This window comes from Parasteatoda tepidariorum, chromosome 6 (genome assembly GCF_982258835.1).
Source record: "Parasteatoda tepidariorum strain Cologne lab strain chromosome 6, Ptep-v5.0, whole genome shotgun sequence".
NCBI classification, from domain to species: domain Eukaryota; kingdom Metazoa; phylum Arthropoda; class Arachnida; order Araneae; family Theridiidae; genus Parasteatoda; species Parasteatoda tepidariorum.
Genome location: NC_141760.1, coordinates 65,557,545 through 65,576,102, shown reverse-complemented (window position 1 = coordinate 65,576,102; position 18,558 = coordinate 65,557,545). Strand labels below are relative to the sequence as shown.

The 18,558-nt window shown below is 28.6% G+C and overlaps 1 protein-coding gene across 1 annotated transcript in view; it reads left to right on the top strand.

Annotated features, from left to right (window-relative positions):
* LOC107439549 (acetylcholine receptor subunit beta-like 1) overlaps positions 1-18,558 on the top strand; it is a 113,830-nt gene that overhangs the window by 75,021 nt on the left and 20,251 nt on the right. Inside the window, exon 2 of the mRNA XM_016052184.4 lies at positions 14,977-15,113. Coding sequence (XP_015907670.1) covers positions 14,977-15,113 — 137 coding nt within the window. The remainder of the gene's footprint in view (positions 1-14,976; positions 15,114-18,558) is intronic.

Genomic DNA, 18,558 nt, shown 5'->3' with positions numbered 1-18,558 from the left:
AAAATTCCGTAAATATACGAGCATCATTTCATGCTAATTCATTATTTTAATCAAATTCCATTTTTTCCTGAGCTAAGAATTTTTGATGTTAGCTAATGGAAAGTTATGATTTTACTTTTCTAATTTTTCTTCGAATTTCACATTAATGAAAAAGGAACAAAAAAATTTTAACGGTTTAGTTGCGTGAGTAAGAAGCAAATTAAGCAGGTTTATTTGTAAATTTTCAATTTTATTTCATATTTTTATTTTGAAATAATGAAAGAAAAAAATTTTATGCAAACCTTTGATGCATAATTATTGATAAAATTTTTGTTTTAGGCATATATTGCGTACTTACTACAAACTTGTATTGACTAATCACACAAAATGTTGCAATTATATTTTCATTTTCAAAGACTATTAGTAAACAAAAATTATCTATAAAGGTTTCTTAATATAAAATAGTAACTCATAAATCCACAGAAAAACCAACATATTAGGAATACGAATTTTTCAAGGTTTTTCAGAATGCTCAGCGAATCTATTTAAAAAAATATTTTGTTTTGAAACGAAAATTACTATTCCTCTCGAATTGTTATAATTTCGCATTGAGGCTCGCACCGACCATAGTGCTGATGTAAAATATCCTCAGTGGTAGACGGATCCTCGGTTTGAATCCCCCAGGCTAACCATGGGAGGTTTATGTGGTTTTCCTCTTCATGTAACGCAAATGCGAGTTAGTTCCATCGAAAAGCCCTCAACGAAGGCAAATTTCTCCTAATACTTTATCCAGAAGTTCTCATGTCTTCTGGATCTGGTTCAAAATTACAAGGCTACGGAGTTTTGTACTCTTAAACCCAAAATTGGGTTGGCTGTTCAGAGACCGTTATAAAGAAAAATAAAATAATATGCGCTTTTATAATAAATTACATGATGAAAATCGTATTTTTTTAGCGATTATGCTGATAATATTCTCTATTATATTTCCTTCATACCAGTAATAATGTTTCTATTTATTGTGTATAACAAATAATTATTTTTGCAGAATATTGTCAATTACATCGTTTATTAATCAAACGGAGAAGTAACTAGTCATTAAGTTTTTTTTTAAAGTTCAAGGATTATTGATATTGCAATCATGGGCATAATGATAAGAAAATCTTTTTCACTTCTACCTTACCCAAACCAGTTTACAACTCAAATTCAAAAATATTCTAATCATTTCTAATTCAACTTTAATTCAGATCGTTTCAATGTATTTTGTCTAAAAAATCGAAAAAGTATTACTTTTTCTCTCCCTGAAATTATGAAAATTTATCCCAAATCAGGAAAACAAAAATCTTAACCTTGGTCAAAACAATAAAAGTTTAAAAGTTTCGAAGGAAATGGTGAATTTCCTGATTTTTATTTATTATGTATAACTAATAATTATTTTTGCAGAATATTGTCAATTAGATTGTTTATTAATAAAACAGAAAAGTAACTAGCAATTAAGTTTTTTTTTTAGAGTTCGAGGATTATTGATATTGCCATCATGGACATAATGATAAGAAAATTTTTTTCACTACTACCTTACCCAAACCAGTTTACAACTCGAATTCAAAAATATTCTAATCATCTCTAATTCAACTGTAATTCAGATCGTTTCATTGTATTTTGTTTAAAAAATCGAAAAAGTATTATTCTTTCTCTCTCTGAAATTATGAAAATAAATCCCAAATCAGGAAAACAAAAATCTTAACCTTGGTCAAAAGAATAAAAGCTTAAAAGTTTCGAAGGAAATGGTGAAAAATTAATGCATGTATATTAAAAATAACTGTTGAAAACCCGATAAACAAATCAGCATAATAAAGCGCCGTTAGAGATATTAGAGCAATTAAGTTTATAATGGAAGAAAGGAGAAAATTGAATCACATTCCACTCTTACGAAAACTCTCCAAAGAGGCTTGATTTGTTTGCAACCACATTCAATCCGATTATTTCCGGTCTTTAAGAATTCATCATTAGCCAAAATAATGAGCCATTGATCCTTCGGTTGTGGCGCCTTTTAATCTCAAGGGTATGGACGCTTAAATTAATTTCGTTATAAATGAACCGAATTTAATTGAGGGTGGTTTGCATGACTTGGCGAAATTCGACATTTCAATAAAATCTCACAGTTAGAGGTCGTGGAAATAAAAGGAATGTGAAATTTTTTTTTACAAATAACACCAAATTTAGATTTATTCGTCGAATAAGAGAAATTGCGGGAAAATGTATAAGAAAGTTACTGGGTAATTGCTACGTTCATAAATATGTCGCTCTCTCTATTTACGTATAGTGGAGTAGTTTCCCTATTGTTCTTGGGTGATTTCTCTTTTTATAAATATAATAAATAGAGAAAACGCAATACGAATTAAACGAGCCGAATAAGAGAAATTGTATGAAAATACATAAAAAAAGGATTCCGTAATTGTTAACTAAGTTAGTACTGCAGTGGCGTACGCAGAATTTTTTCAAGGGGGGTGTTCATAATTTTCTGAAACTACTAAAAGAAATTCGAGTCTGTAATAAAGTACTATTATTTCCCTAATTTAGACAGGTAGAAAATTTTGACTTTTCATTTAGACAACATTGTTTAGTTAAATTTTGATTTGATTTTTTAAGTTTAAGAACATAATGTCATATGGGTGGAAAGAAACACTTTGAGGGCCACTTTCACATTCATCAGATTTCGTTATGCTAGAAACGTTTTCGTCAACGGAAGTATCACATTTCTGTACAACAGAAAAACTTACATCGGTACTAGATGCTGTCACCTCACTAATTTCAGGTCGTGATTTTTTCTCAAAATAATTAATATATATATATATATATATATATATATATATATATATATATATATATATATATATATATATATATATATATATATATATATATATATATATATATATATATATATATATATATATATATATATATATAATATTAATATATAATATATATATATATATATATATATATATCGAGCTGGAATGAATAACTTCGAGCACAGTATCTCCAATGGTACTGTTACTGATTTTTTCACTAGTCGAAATAGTGACGACGACGGGTTCTGCGATTGAATGAATTTTTTGTTAAGACAAAACAAAACAGATTTAGCGACAAGCTCCGAAAGACAAGCGGCAAAGATAACTCTTAGTCTGACTAACTAACTCCACTATACTCCGTTCACCCTTTTATATAATTTTTCACCGCATCTCCAAAATTCTCGAATTGTCTCTAAGACGACAGAACGTCTAGGATTCCGGAATCATCGCGTTAAGACCTCGCGAATGACAGCTAGTCTCGAAAACTATACTGGCAGGACAGAAAGGAACCAATCCGTAACAGTATCACGTGAATTTGGTTTCAAAAGTACAACCCTATTATAGTAAATGTTTTTTCAGTATTCTGAGAAATACCGTGAGAAAAAAAAAGTAGGCATAAGGCAAATAAAAATATATAGTCTTAAAAATTAATAGCTCGCATAATTTCTACTAAAATTTTTATTTTTGCCATTTTGTCTGAGCTCAAGGGGGGTGTTTAAACCCCTAAACCCCTCCCTTGCGTACGCCACTGAGTACTGGTGACATGGTAATTATTGTACTGGTAACAGTAATATGTATAAATGTAAACTTTCAGTTTTTTCAATATTAAATAAAATGTTTTAAAAAATTAATTAAAATTAAATTGAATTTTAGTTTAAATTCCGCAAGTTCCGAAAAGGGATATGCCGTGGCAAGAAGAAAAAAATTAAAACACGTGTTAAAGTACGAACTGAAAGTTTAGCATTATAAAATACAAATATATGAATATGATAAAGCGATGCATTGATGCATTCGCCGTTCATGCACCAAGTAATTCACTCTAATGTGAATAAAAACAGATAATAATAGTAAATACAATAAATACTATTGATTGGTGAATGCAATTAATTTCCCAAGAAAACTGTTAAGCTGTAAAAGCTGCGAAATTTGTTTCTCAAATGTTTATTAAAAAATATGTTTGTATATTTTTGTGTTTGTTATATGTATGCAGGTCTAAAATATTTCCAACTCTCAATTTATTATTGCCGAAAATTATCTTTTTCTTCAGATAACATATGTATTATTTTTTTTTTTGTAGAACAGATTTTATACAAACTAAAATCTTACAGTCAATATTAAAAACAAAAGAAAAATAATATTTCCTTCTCAAATATTTAAAAACCAATATAATAATTATGATTTTTAAGCTCAAAAATTCCATGAACACTTATTTGAGATGCTTAAGAGGTAACGTAATGTAATGTTGAAATTTTATTAGTCATAATACCAAAATTATAAATATTCGTTCGAAGGATACAATTATATAAACACATATTTCAGTGTAAATGAAATATAATTTACAGTAGGAGAAAATATTAAATTCATTTCGATATTTTCCTAGTTTAAGTATAGATTATTTAAATTTAAATCAACTTAATACTCATTGGGATTAAAGGTCCGGCAATGTAATTTATAGAGACAATTTAGCCATGAATCAAAATACCAGTCAAATTGTAAAAAACTAATAAGAATACTTTAATCATATTATTGTTCTATTTATAGATTTTTCGATGATTGAATACATTTGTAGTTTTTCTTAAGTATAGCACTTAAGCCAAAATGTTTTATTTATGGATGGATTTTGATCTGTAGTTAAATATATTTATACATTTGCTAGAACACAGTGTCCCAGTTTCTCAAGTAACTTTTGAAAAATTAAATTAATTAAAATGTTTGCATTAAATTAGTCCGATTAAAATATTTTTTTTCAAAATAGCTCTGTTTATTTGAAACTACCCTTGATATGGAACTCTTGGCATTGTTATCTTAGATCGAGCTTGCAAATTTAAATATTTGAAAACAACGCAGCAACAAACTTTAATTTCTTTTTATTTACAGATGAAGTAGATGACGTAAGCATTAACCATTCGATAACATTTAAATTAAAAAGTGCATAATAGAATTGTTTTAAATTAAATAAACTGAAAATTTTTTTTATTTTATTCGAACACGCACATATTTTACAATACATTATTATTTATCGAGCAAATTCCCTTTCATTTTACAAATAAAATAAGATAAAGGATAAATTAAAAAAAAAGCTGAGAAAAAAGTTTGAGTCAGAAAAATTTATTCCTGTATTTTATCTCGTACAACAGTTACCAGTTTTAAAACAATTTAAAAACTCTCTCAATATTTCGGCGTTATTTTGTTAAATTTATTTGAGTTATTTTCTCACAGTGATCGTCACTCTGTTGGGTTGAAAATTAGATTTTCTGAATTTCATTCTAGGGAAAAGCGTGTTTAAGCCTACCTAAATGCAATTAAATTTCAGAGCAACTCGTAACAGCTCAACTCAACTCAATAGATCTGACTTAGAGAAAGGCTAAGCAAAACACAACAAAGAAATATACTTTGCCTATTACTAGTTCCAGGGACGCAAATGGAAAACAGGGAAAATTTTCTCTGCTATCTGATATGGATAACGACTGAATCTGCTGCGACTAATTAAATTTTGAGACAGACATTTTCGTGAATAAATGTAATAGGCTGCGTTGTCGGTTAAACTTATTTTAAATTATTCACTACTATCGGTTATTTCAATGCGAGACGCTGTCTTACGGGCAGAATTTTTGAAGCCTTTAATTTCAAATAAGCTTTTAGGAATTAGTGGCTTTTGCAGCATTTTTCTTTTAAGCACGGTCATTTTATTTTTGTTTTGATGAATTTGGCAGAAAAAGATACTTTAAAGTATTTTACGAATATAATTGAGGGCTATATTATATTTATATTTTCTATAGTTTTTAAACAAGTGAGATTTTTTTTAGGAAGTTTTCAACGATAGTAAATGAGTAAATGTGTGAAGAGTAAATAGGCAATAAGTAAATGAGTGCATCAATAAAAATATTAATTTGTTTCTTTTATCATATTATATGGTCACTAAGAAAATATAAAATCTGTTATGTGCTTATAAAGAAATATTTAATAATTATTTCTTGCAGCAATTATACAGTTCTTGAATAATTGTATAATTATACTGTCCTTGCAGTAAGTATAGTAATTATATAGGCAGAATTTAAGAAGCCTTTAATTAAAACTCAGCTTTAGCAGTTAATAACATATTTGCAGCATATTTTTTAAGAAAAAACATAATCTTATTTCTTTAAAAAATGCAATTAATAATAAAATATGCTTTTGGGTAAACTTAAGGAATGCATTATTTAGATTAAAATAAACAAAAGAAGGTAACATATATATATATATATATATATATATATATATATATATATATATATAAAATAAGAAATTGATATTGATGCGAACTAAATGCATTGTTTTAGGTAAAAAGTAAAAACAAAAAGAGATATGCAGCTCCAAATAGTAGTTATTTTAATGCAAATCAATTTAAAAATAAATTTGTCTTAAATATTTTTTCTCCTTACTAAATAATTTAATTCAAGAATTTTCTTTATTTATTCCATTTTTTTAAACTTTTCTGTCGTACTTTTGTAGTTATTGCCTAGTTATTATTTGAATTCTACTCGTATTTTCCAATAAGTAATTTGAACTCTATATTTAATAAGTAATAATTAAGATAAAAATAAAGTGAAAAATAAATCTACCTTTAATAAAAGAAAAGTTTTAGTTTAAAATATTTTTAAATTAAAATTTAGGTATAGATAAAGATCATATATTTCAATTCTTTTTCTGCTTTAAACTAAGTTTGAAGAGGTAAAAGAAAAAGTTTAAATAAAAACGTGAATGAAAAATTTAAACTATGATAAACTAACCAATTTCATTGGACTCCTTTCATTAGATTCCTTTTTATCATAAAGAAGCTTTATTCATTTTACACTTTTGCGAACCCATAATAAATTATTTGAAAGTAGTGTTTTCGCGAATTTCTTGTAGCTGTTTATTCTAAAACTGCGAAATTTTTTGACAGGTTTAAAGTGCATTGTATAAAATATTTTTAGAAGTGTTTCAAAGTTTTGACTAATTAAGAAATTTATTTTTTTCAAGTTCGAGGAGAGATAGCGAATTTTTTCGTTAAATATGACAAATATTTTATACTTTTCGGAGCATAGAATGAGAATCGAATATCCTGCACCCTCATACATTAAGAAATAGTTCCCGAAGATTCATTAATGCAAACTCACAAAATTTCCAACTCTCATTCATAACTTCGAAGCTTGAAGTTTATACCCGTGATGATCACCTAGCGCCAAAAGTTCCATTACCGAATAATTTATCGCTTCATTAGTTGGCGAAATATTTGCCCCTGTCGCCAATTCATCACTTTCTGTTATTGTATAAAGTGCATGAAGCTTGGGGAATGAATCCTTATAAATCAGGTTGAAAGGTATTTATTTTATGCTTGATCGAAAGTAAGGTGATCTTTCTCACTGAGCTGGAGAAATTTAAAGCCAAAAACAGAAGTGATATTTAAGGAATTTTGTTATTTTCAGAATGCGAATGTAATTTATGGATTTACAAAATTATTAAATTATTTTTATTTTACAAAACTATTTATTAAAAGCAAATTTTTTTAGCCTCGATTAATGACTAAAAATATTGCTAAAATTTTTTGGCTGGATGTTCCTTTAAATATATTTTTTTAAATTTTGCACAATTCTTAGAAGTCTGGTGTATATTATCATTTCAGTTAATGTTAATTGAAAAGATAAATTATTCATTTACCATTATCGCTTAACTTTAATCTTTTTCACTTAAATTTTTTAAACTTACCCAAATTTTCATCATAAAAAAATAACGCATGAATGAATTGTTTCATCAATTGTATATTTCATACCGTCTGTAAATAAATAAATAAGAAATTTAATCAAAATTTTACGGTGACCACAGATGTCGTAGTGCTAATTTTAAATTTTTTTCAACTCACTTTATTGGCTTTACTTCTTCCTCTACAAAATTGCTTATAGATAGTGCGCCACACGTTAAAACACCATCACAAGCATTTGTTTACTCACCCACACGTTAAAACACCATTCACAAACATTTGTTTACTCACCGATTTTCAAAACATGGTCAAATTTATTAAGGTCCATTTGTTACGGCCGGACTAAGAGTGTCAAATCATATTTCTCTCTCACTTTTCATAATCCACGGAAGCTTTTTTTTTTATCAGCTTTGTATAGAAGAGAGTTTCACACTTCTCCAAGTTTCTGTCCTCAGGTTTTGCAGCAGTGTTAAGGATAAAAATTTTTGGAACCCTCATATTTTTTTTTTACTATTAACGTCAGGAGAATCAAGTGCTTTTCATAATGATAATTGAAGCTACCGAAAACACCTTGATCAAGAGAATTTATCACTGTGTTTTTTATTTATTTATTTTTTAAATTTAAAGTTTTGGTTAAGGTGTAGAATCGGAGGCCTATTTGGTGATGATTTTCGTAGTCCTTCTGAAGCAAAGTCGTAGTCTTGATGAAGTCGTAGTCTTGTAGTCTTTTCGTAGTCTTGATGAAGTCTTGCTGAAGCCCTATTTCTGATTATTTGATATTCTTTGCCGTCTTTAATTTCAATGACCTCACATTCGGGTCAGTACAACTTTTGCTTACCGTTAAGCGATTAGTTTTTGCTTTATTTTTACATGTATTGATTTATTTTCAAATCGCCAATTATAAAAGAGGTCCCCAATTGTAAACTATTACCCAAGTTTTATGTTTCTTAAATTATTATAGTGCGGATGATGCCGTGGACAAGTGGAACTGAAATTTATTTCGCAACAATTAGGTATCAAAAGACCCTTCACATTTTTAATCAATTAATAATTTGATGAAAGTTTATCAATTCTGAATTGTCTTCATTATTTATTAAAATATTTCATACTTACTATACATGCCAGTGGGTTTGTTTGATAAAAAAATATGACAGTGTCCGAAATTCGACCCTTATTCATTTTCGAATTAAATTTTCAGTTATCTTTTTCTCCCCATACCACAATCACATTCTTAATTTAACAAAAAATAGCGCTGAAGTATAATGATACATAGTTTTTGAAGTAACCTTATACCCCGAGTTATTCCATGAACCACTATTTACAAATAAAGAGTATCGCAAAATTTACTCAAGGTTGCATTTTGCTCCGTTTTTGCGATAAAATGTGGCCAACAAAAAGAAAAAAAAAGACTCCGGGATGACTGACAGTTCATATTAATTAATAATAGAGCACTACATAAAAGAACAATTTGTTTTCTACATTTTGAACATTATTTCGAGTAATGTTGAGTCGTGTAATTTTTCGTTTTGATTATGAGATCTCTTCCAGATCTGAGATGTTGCATTGTCCCAAATCATGCTATATAATGCCATAGAGTGGTTTTATTTATTTACTAGCCGCCTAAGGCGGCCAGCTGTCCGCCACGCTGAAGGTTTTCACAAATAAAGTTTTTTAAAACGTAGCAGGAATTCTGAAGATTAGTGGACAATTAAAGTGTTCCTGTCCTGCAATTTTGTCTTCATATCCAGTTCTGCTGCAGATGTGTTATAGCTCTTGAGGATGTTTGAAATTATATATCTACAACGCTTAAGGAAAAAAAAAACTAAAATGCTAAATACATGAAAAGAACACGAAAACGAATAAATTTTTTATGGTATCAATTTCTATTTCTATATAATTTTTTATGGTATCAAATTCTATTTCTATATCTGTTACGTCAAGCACTCAGGTATTATAATTTGATCTAGTTGTGCTTGTATAATTTTGATCTAGTTGCGCTTTCTACGTCATTTTGTTAACATCGTTTGGTTTGTTATTTAACATCGTTTGGTTTGTTATTTCTAAGTTAACTTTCAAAAAATTGGCTGGCATCAGCATTTTTATTCTTTAAGTTGCTTATTTTTTCTTTTGGAATTCGTTCCTTTTTAGCAAAATGTTTTTCAACCTAATCGAATTCTTTGCCGACTGTTCTCTGTATATATAAAGAAAATAAAGTAAATATTTTTAAAGTGTTGTGAAAAGAATTTTTAGTTGTACAAAGTACTACAATATCGCTACAAAAATTATCGTCTTCGCTTAAGAAAAAAAAAAAATAGAGAGTGGAAAGAAGAAGAAAAACTTATTATAACAATTATGAACAGCGACAAATATATCAAAGCGAAGCGTTCTATTTACGTATCGAATATGTTGCCACATTTTTAATACAAAAGTTAAACTTTTCTCCACTTTAATAAATGTAAACTAATGCGAACTTTACAATTAAATTATTAATTCCTTCGTATATCATTGGTTTAAGTTGTCGAAAATTAATATTTCAATTGTAAGGTTCGCATTAGCATGCATTTATAAGAGTGGGGAAAAGTATATGCATTTTTTAATAGTTTTTTGAATATGGCTCTTTGAAGACGAAAAAGCAGACGAAAAGCATAGACTTACAAAATGACTGATAACTAAATAACTAATCAAAATTTTTGAAAAAGAAAAAAAATACTTCTTCATTATGTCAAAACACAATTATGTGCCGAGTTTCGTGCCTGGGCGAGGCTTCTGGGGCGATATATTGTGATTACAGACAGACAGACACACACACAGCCGCTTTTATTATTATGTATAGATTATTAGTGTTTTTAGATTTTTCTGACAATTTCACAAAACCATACACACTTTAAAAGAGGAAAATTAGAACTTTAGAAAAGAAATTCAGCCACTTAAAGCAAAACAGTACATGGAAATTTAGACAAAACGTAGTGCGCATGTACCAACAAAACCATTAAGACCATTAAATCAATGTGATTTTCCATTTATAATCTTATTCTGCATACCTTAAAAATGAATAAGAGTAAATCCCAATTTTTAATTAAAAACTCGCGTTTTCTGTTAAATTTTTTTTTTGTGCATGAGTTTTGAAACATCTTGTAGTCGTGCATTATTTCTCAAAAGCAAATCTTTCTATGGATTAATTAGTCCATAGAAAGCTTTGTTTTTTATTTATGTGTACGAATTGAGAATTACCAAAGTCTTATTAGACTTTCACCGTCCTCAAAGACTGCAGCCAAAATAGCCATTAAACACTTAATTCACTATGCCTACATGAAGAAACCCTACTTTCTCAAAAGCTTAGTAGGCATATCCCAGTCGCACATTGGTCGCTATCAAGGGACCCCACATAAAAGTCGCCTTTACCCTTTCCCTCCTCGCATTACACCCGGATAAAAGGGTGGTAGCAACATTCGCAAGTTGGTGCTTTTATTGCTTCTCAGTGTCGTTGATGGCAACTCTGGGTAATTATTTTTAATGGGGAATTAACAAGCAAGATGACAGGGACGACTCGCATAAAATTTACTGGCATGGCTGCAGTAAAGTTTTTAGAAGAAGAGGAGAAAATTATGTAATGGATAAATGGCGACCGTTTAGGGTGATGGAAGTCGTGTTTGGGTGCTGCGTTAATTTGGAAAAACAGTGTTCATTAAACCTGTGCGCCTTTTTTTATATCCTTTTAATGGAAAAGATACTTATTTACGTTGGATATCGACTCGCTTTTGTTAAACTGGAAGCCCGGTTTAATCACTTGCGTTTATCGACGTAAGGGTTTTATATTGTTCGGTTATTTATGCCTGATGACAAATTATTGTTTTTCTATCGAATTATTAAACTGTGTTTTTCATTGAATGACTTTTTATATTAGAGCTTAAAACTTTTTTTTAAAAAATTAATATAATGATTGCCGGAATATGAATTCAATTCAGCCTAATTATTATAGTCAATAAAATATTGCACATTTAAATAATTTTTATCTCATAATATAATAAAAAAATACTCCGAATTGTTATGCGTAAAAAATAATAAAATTTTACGTCTAAAATTACAATATTATATAAAAATCAGTATTCAAACCTTATAATAACTATAATTACTTATTAGGTCGTAAGATTTCTTTTTAAGGATGGTCAAATAAACTCAGATATTTTTTCAGGCATAAATTGGACATAAATTACTTCACTAAGTTTTTTAACGATGCATGCAGCAAGCGTTAATTGATATTGCAGTGTCTCTTATTTTTTAGCTAAAATCGATACCAGTTTTTCGCTATACCTAGAATAAAAACTGTTATGTTTGGCTTAAGTTCTTATTAATTAGAAAATACTTTAGTTTCTAAATAATTTAGAAATTATATAGAAAATATTTGAAAACAATTGTTGAAACAAATTTTTTAGATACTGACATACTACATTGATTTTTAAAAATATATAAATTTTTTAAATAAATTTGAAATGTTTGCATTTGGTTTTGAAATTTAAACTTATTTTACCATTAATGAGTTAATCGTTGTTACCCAATAACTAATAATTGACATACCAATATTTGTGACCTTTTATTACCCAAAAAAAGGGGTTCGTAGTTCCAAAAAAAAGGGGGACACTATTTTTTCTTAAGACTTAATTTTTCAACTGTATCAAGTTTGATTTGCTTTACGATAAAATTAAAACAAATCTTAATTTGAACATAAATGGCATCTTGGGTGTCGTGATATATCTCAGATCTGAAACTATGTCGTATTTGAAAACTATTCCATAGTTCAATCTTTTAGTTTTTGGGCGTTATTGCCACGGATTTTGAGATATGTTGAAAAAATATTGAAATAAACAAAATATTCATAGATAGAATGACCACTTGTGAACTTCTATGAGTAGGGGAGAGTGGGGTCAATAGTAAAATTTTTTACCTAACTATTTTTAACTAACAAAAAAATCAATATATTATTAGTATTAATTGACAAACGAGTAAAGTAGACTATCCTCTACTAGAAAAAAAATAAATACCTTATTTTAAATGTTATTATATTAGTTATTAACAATTTTTGACAGTCGTGCACTTGTTACAATTGTCCCCTCTTACGGGATCAATTGTAACAGTTCATAAATTCAACTAAAACATAGTTAATTATACATATTATCATAGTTGTGATATATTTTTTTACTGATCAAAATAGTAGTGATATTTTAGGAGCAAAAATAATAATGAGCAGAGACCTAAAAGGTTAAACTTTTAACTTTAAGGGATTAAAAATTTTAATTTATGCTGCGAAAGGCGACAAATAAAATAATGCACATGCAACATAATATAAATGATATAGGAAACTATTGGTGGTTCTTAAAGAGTTAAGTAATGGTTTGTAAACATAAGATTATTTATTTTCAGCTGTTACAGTCATCCCTTTACTTATTGTTACAATCGTACCCAAGACGCCATTTCAGCTTCATTTGTTAAAAACAGTGTTAGCTAATTAACAAAACTATTTTTTATTGAAATGTTAATTAAGGTGTCCACTTACATATTCGGTTAATAATTTTTATTTGTTTAAACAAAATTACTTTGTTACAATATAATATTCTAATACCAAAAAAAGTACTTACGTAGCTTGAAAAAATCTTTTGTGATGTAACTCTTTCAAAAGAACATAAAAATGGTTCCCATCAGGGGTGTACATGTAGATTTATTAAATTCACCTTGTGCGTCACCTAGGAACCAAATCTAGAACCCGACACTCGAAATTTTTGCTCTGTTACAATCGTACCCTGTTACAATTGACCCCACTCTCCCCTACACTGTAAAAAACGGGTTCTCAAAATTGCATAAAAATGTGTAAAAAATAGCCCCGAAAAAAATATAGTCGAATTTGAAAACTCCATGTATTCATTATTGAGTATACACATGCTCAAAATTGAAACAACATATACTCATTTTTATCGTTCGAAAATGATGTGGAGGGAGAAATGAATGCGAGAGATGTTCGTTAGTTCGAGACAGATGTTTAAACCCAAGACCTCCAGGATAATATTTTATTTCATAACTACCGTTTGAACAGCAGACCTAATCTTACGTTTACGACTACTAATGTTCAACGCCACAGCCTTGTACTTTTGAACCCAATCTAGAAGACCAGGAAACTCCTGGATCAAGTATTGGAAGAAATTTGCCTTTGTGCAGACTTTTTTGATGGAACTAACACACATTAGAGTTACATGGAGATAAAAATCTCTCCCACGGTTAGCCTGATGGCAAGGAGACTCTAACCCATGATCCATCTATCACTGATGATATTTTACGCCAGCACTGTGGTCGGTTCGAGCCGGGTGCAGAATTCGTATCTCCCAGCTATCGCTGGGATTCGAACCCAGTTCACCTCATTGGAAGACGAACGCTCTATTCCCTGAGTTTATAGAAAGAGACTCGAACTACTATAGAAAAGGCTGTACACATACAAGGCTTAGCCCATTGTGAAATAGGAAGCTTTATTTAGTCAGATCATTAGATTAAAAGTAATTTTTTCTTTTTTTTTCAGATCATTAAATTAAATGTCAGTTAGGGTGGTCCACTTTTTACGCTCTGTTCGTAACAATCTTTAAATGATGAACTCAGATGAGGAATGTCTTGTTTAAACCAGAGAAATTTAACTGACGTCTATTTTAAAGTAATTTATTAATGATAACTGTTCTTTTAAAGTAATTTATAATGATAAATATCCCTGCATATGATTATAAAATTCGCTATCATTCATGTGAGATATGAAACATTTCTTCGAATAGAAGGAATTTATGGATTTGAGATATTGTTTAAGCTTGTAATGGAATGTTTTAGAATGCAAATGCTACAAGTTTCATTATTCGCATGCTATAAATTTCTAATATTTGCTACACCAATTTATAATTACGTCTCTTTATGTCTTTTTCACACTTTTCTGGATTTGAAATAATGAGCGTCTGTGTATCTGAGACTTCATTATAATCATTTATTGATTATGATACATGTAAGTCTGCAGATACAAGGTATATTCTATAAAAGTGCATAAATGAGATGCATGCGCGAATAAAATTTTGAATTTATAAAATATTTCTACATTTTCATGAAATGGTTACTATAGTTAAATTGTTCCATCTCTATAGATTTCATATAATTAAAAGTGATATTTTTTCTTTTCTTTTTTAGTTATGGCATCAGAAGATGAAGAACGATTAGTTCGTGATCTTTTTAGAGATTACAACAAATTAATTCGGCCTGTAGAAGTGATGAATAAAACTGTAGAAGTACAATTTGGTTTATCTTTCATCCAGCTCATCAATGTGGTGAGTAGTCTTACATAGTTTATTTAATGTAATATTATGATATTAAGTTGATTACGTATTAATATTGCAATATTGTGATATTAATCATATCATATATTAATACTGCAAAATGATATTAATTATACTATATTTAATTAAATAAATTAATATAGTTGAGTGCAACGTCAGTGACTGACACTGAACTTTTCTTTTACATCGTATCAGTCACCGGTGACTAACAGTGCAACATGTGATATAAACTAATTACATTAAGCAATTGCTTAAAATTTACTTAATTTTAATTTATTATTACAAATCAATTTTCTATTTCAATCTGTTAGAAGTGCACTTCGCATTACTTTACGACAATGAGAACACTTCTTTTCAGTGAGCGTGGTGTGCTACGTGATAAAATTATAATTATTATAAATATAATTATAAAAATATTATTATTGTAAAAATAATTATTTTAAATAATTATTGAAATTAATTGTATCTTAAAATGCTAGTTTCGTCAAATCCTATTGTATTCTTATTTAAATAGAATTTGCAAAGTGCTGCAACATAACCTAATTCTGAAGTCAACATTACTTTAGTTTCACAGCGTAACCGCGAAAATTTTCCTACAATTCACAATTTCTTTGGGGTGTAGTATATCTGGGGTCTAGGTAACAGTCAAGGTTAATGGACAAATGCTACGAAAAATCTAGTTATTAGATATCGGTAAAGACTTTCGTAAGTTAACAAAATAAATTTCATTCTAGATTTTAAAATTGTGAATAATTTTATTTTGTATTTGTCCTATTATGAGTTTAAACATCTAATTTTCCTTTTTCTATCTCTTTCTCATTTTCTAAAGTCTTTTTTACCGTTTGAACATTTTGTAAACATCTCTTACTATTATGTATTTTAAATAAACGGTACAATTTATTGATTTGACATAAATTTAAAATTTTACTCCTTGTTACACTTTTGCTAATTCTAAATACCTTTTTTTCTCATTTTTTTTCATATCTTGTTATCCTACTTGCTTGCATTTATACCGTCATAATTACTTATTTTAAAATGTTTAGCTTTTTAAAATGGTTTAAAATTTAATGTAAATCCTTTCTTCTTTTCTTCTAAATTTCTTCCTGTGAATAAATCTGCACAGTAACAGTCATTATTGTATTACAGATTTCATTCGCTATAAAAATATATAAATAGGAAATAACAATCGACATGTTTCAAGAGCTCAAAACAGGCGCTCATTTTCAAGACTTGCCAAACGTGAATGAGAACGGAAAAAAGTGACTTGAAAAATAACCCTAAAGTTGCCAACGAAAAATGAAATGGAAATTTTTTCGTTGGCAACTTTTCGTTTTATTTTTCAAATCACTTTTGTTTCTTCTCATTCACATCAGGCAAGTCTAAAAAATGGGCGTCTGATTGATTGATTGAATGTTGGTTTTTATAACACAAGGTCCACACAAGGACATGCTGCCCCAAACTACACAAAATGGGTGTCTGTTTTCGAGCTCTTGAAACGTGCCTACTTTTATTTCCTATTTATATATTTTTGAAGTGAATTAAGTTTTTAATCTGGTAATACCTTACCTCTTTAGCTTCTTGAGATTATTTAAGTCCATAACGTAGTAAATCATTTATCTAACTTTGTCAGGTAAACATCGCTTAAAAATGACAGCATTAATCACAAATGCAAAACAAACTCCTATTATTACAGTGATTCTAATATGAATTGGAAATGATTTGAGGCAAAGTAAATTAGTCACTAAGCAAGATCCTACAATAATGACTCAGGAAATTACCTCAACTGACCACCAATCAAAGGATTTCGAAAGACTGGAACTTGCTCCAAATTAGGCCGAGGGAAATCGGGGGTGTCTTAATTTCTGGACTTCAGTCTCTTAACGACATCAGAAATCTAACTTAGTTACGTCAGGACATCCCAGACTTGCTGGTAATTGATTAAACTGCTCAATTGCGGCTAAGAAGAGTGATTTCGTTTCCCATAGCAACGGATTTTCCTATAGGAAACTGCTGAAATACGCGATCCTATTGAAGGATTCATTCGAATTACTTGGATTGAAAAACTGAATCATGAAAGGAATACTTTCGTAATTTTTATCAGGAAGCTATTGATTAAAACAAATTTTGGAAGCTTTTTTTCACGTTTTTTTTTACGTAGTTTAGGCTAGATAGCAAAAGGTTAGATCATAAAATTGCAGGTTCCTAATCATAAAAAACAAATTTTATGCTCATATATTTAGGATATATTCGAGTTCTTTTTATTGAAAATAAAATTTCATAAAAGACATTATTACGTATTTTTATTAAAAAATTACGAATTAAAAACTTTTTAAGCTAGTTTATATAAATTTTTAATGTAGCTTACGCTAGAGAGCAAAAAATTGGATCACAAAAGTGTATCGTTTCAATTGCAACAAGCAAGTTTAAGATATCCTCTTGTACTATTGATTGAAAAAAAAATTATTTGTTGATTAAAACAAATTTTAAAAGCTTTTATACACATTTTGATGTAATTTAGGTTAGACAGCAAAATGTTATGTCACTAAATTATATCATCCTACTTCTAATAAACAATTTTTATGCATATAAGTTTAGGATATTTGAGTTCCTTAAACTGATTTACATGATTTTTATTAAAATAAATATAGATAAAAAACTCTTACAGTTTATAATCGTTTTTAATTAGCTTAGGTTGAAATGCAAAAGATTGGGTTATAACAATGTATCTGCAATGGGCAATTATTAAGGTTTCGCTAGTTAAAGATACATTCCAGTTCCTTAAAAAGAAAAATGAATTTTATTAAAATATTTCGATGAAAACAAATTTGATATATTTTTTTGCCTGTAATTTAGATTAGATTGCAAAATTTTCGTTCCACGTAAAATAAGCAATTTTTTTATTATTCGGAAGTACTTTAACACTCTTGCCGTTCAGACTTGCATCATAATATTCTGATAAATACGTAACACAGGGCAGTAGTTTCTGAATTGAATATGAGTTTTAAATGTGCAAGATCATAAAAAAGGATATGCTGCTTCAAACAAAAAATTTCAAAATGAATAAAAAATACGAAGGACAAACACCGAATCTGCAAAAATATAGAAAATGGAAGCAATTTATGTAGTTCGAAACAGCTCCGTTTTGTTTCTAATGTTACTGATGAGCTATGCAGCGGTGATGATCAATTTAGATAGGCATCTAATATTTGAGTTATTTTTTCCTATACATACTTACTTTACAAAAAGAGTTATCAAAACATTTATCAAAGTAAATAATTTTGTTTTTATTTTTTATGTCATGTTTGCAAGAAAAATATTTAACACATTTTGTTATGCTTTATGTGTTTATTTGGATGGTTATATTTCTTTTCTATACATTGAACTATTTTATCTGTAAGGTTCATCGAAAAATCAACACATGTTCAATATTTTACTA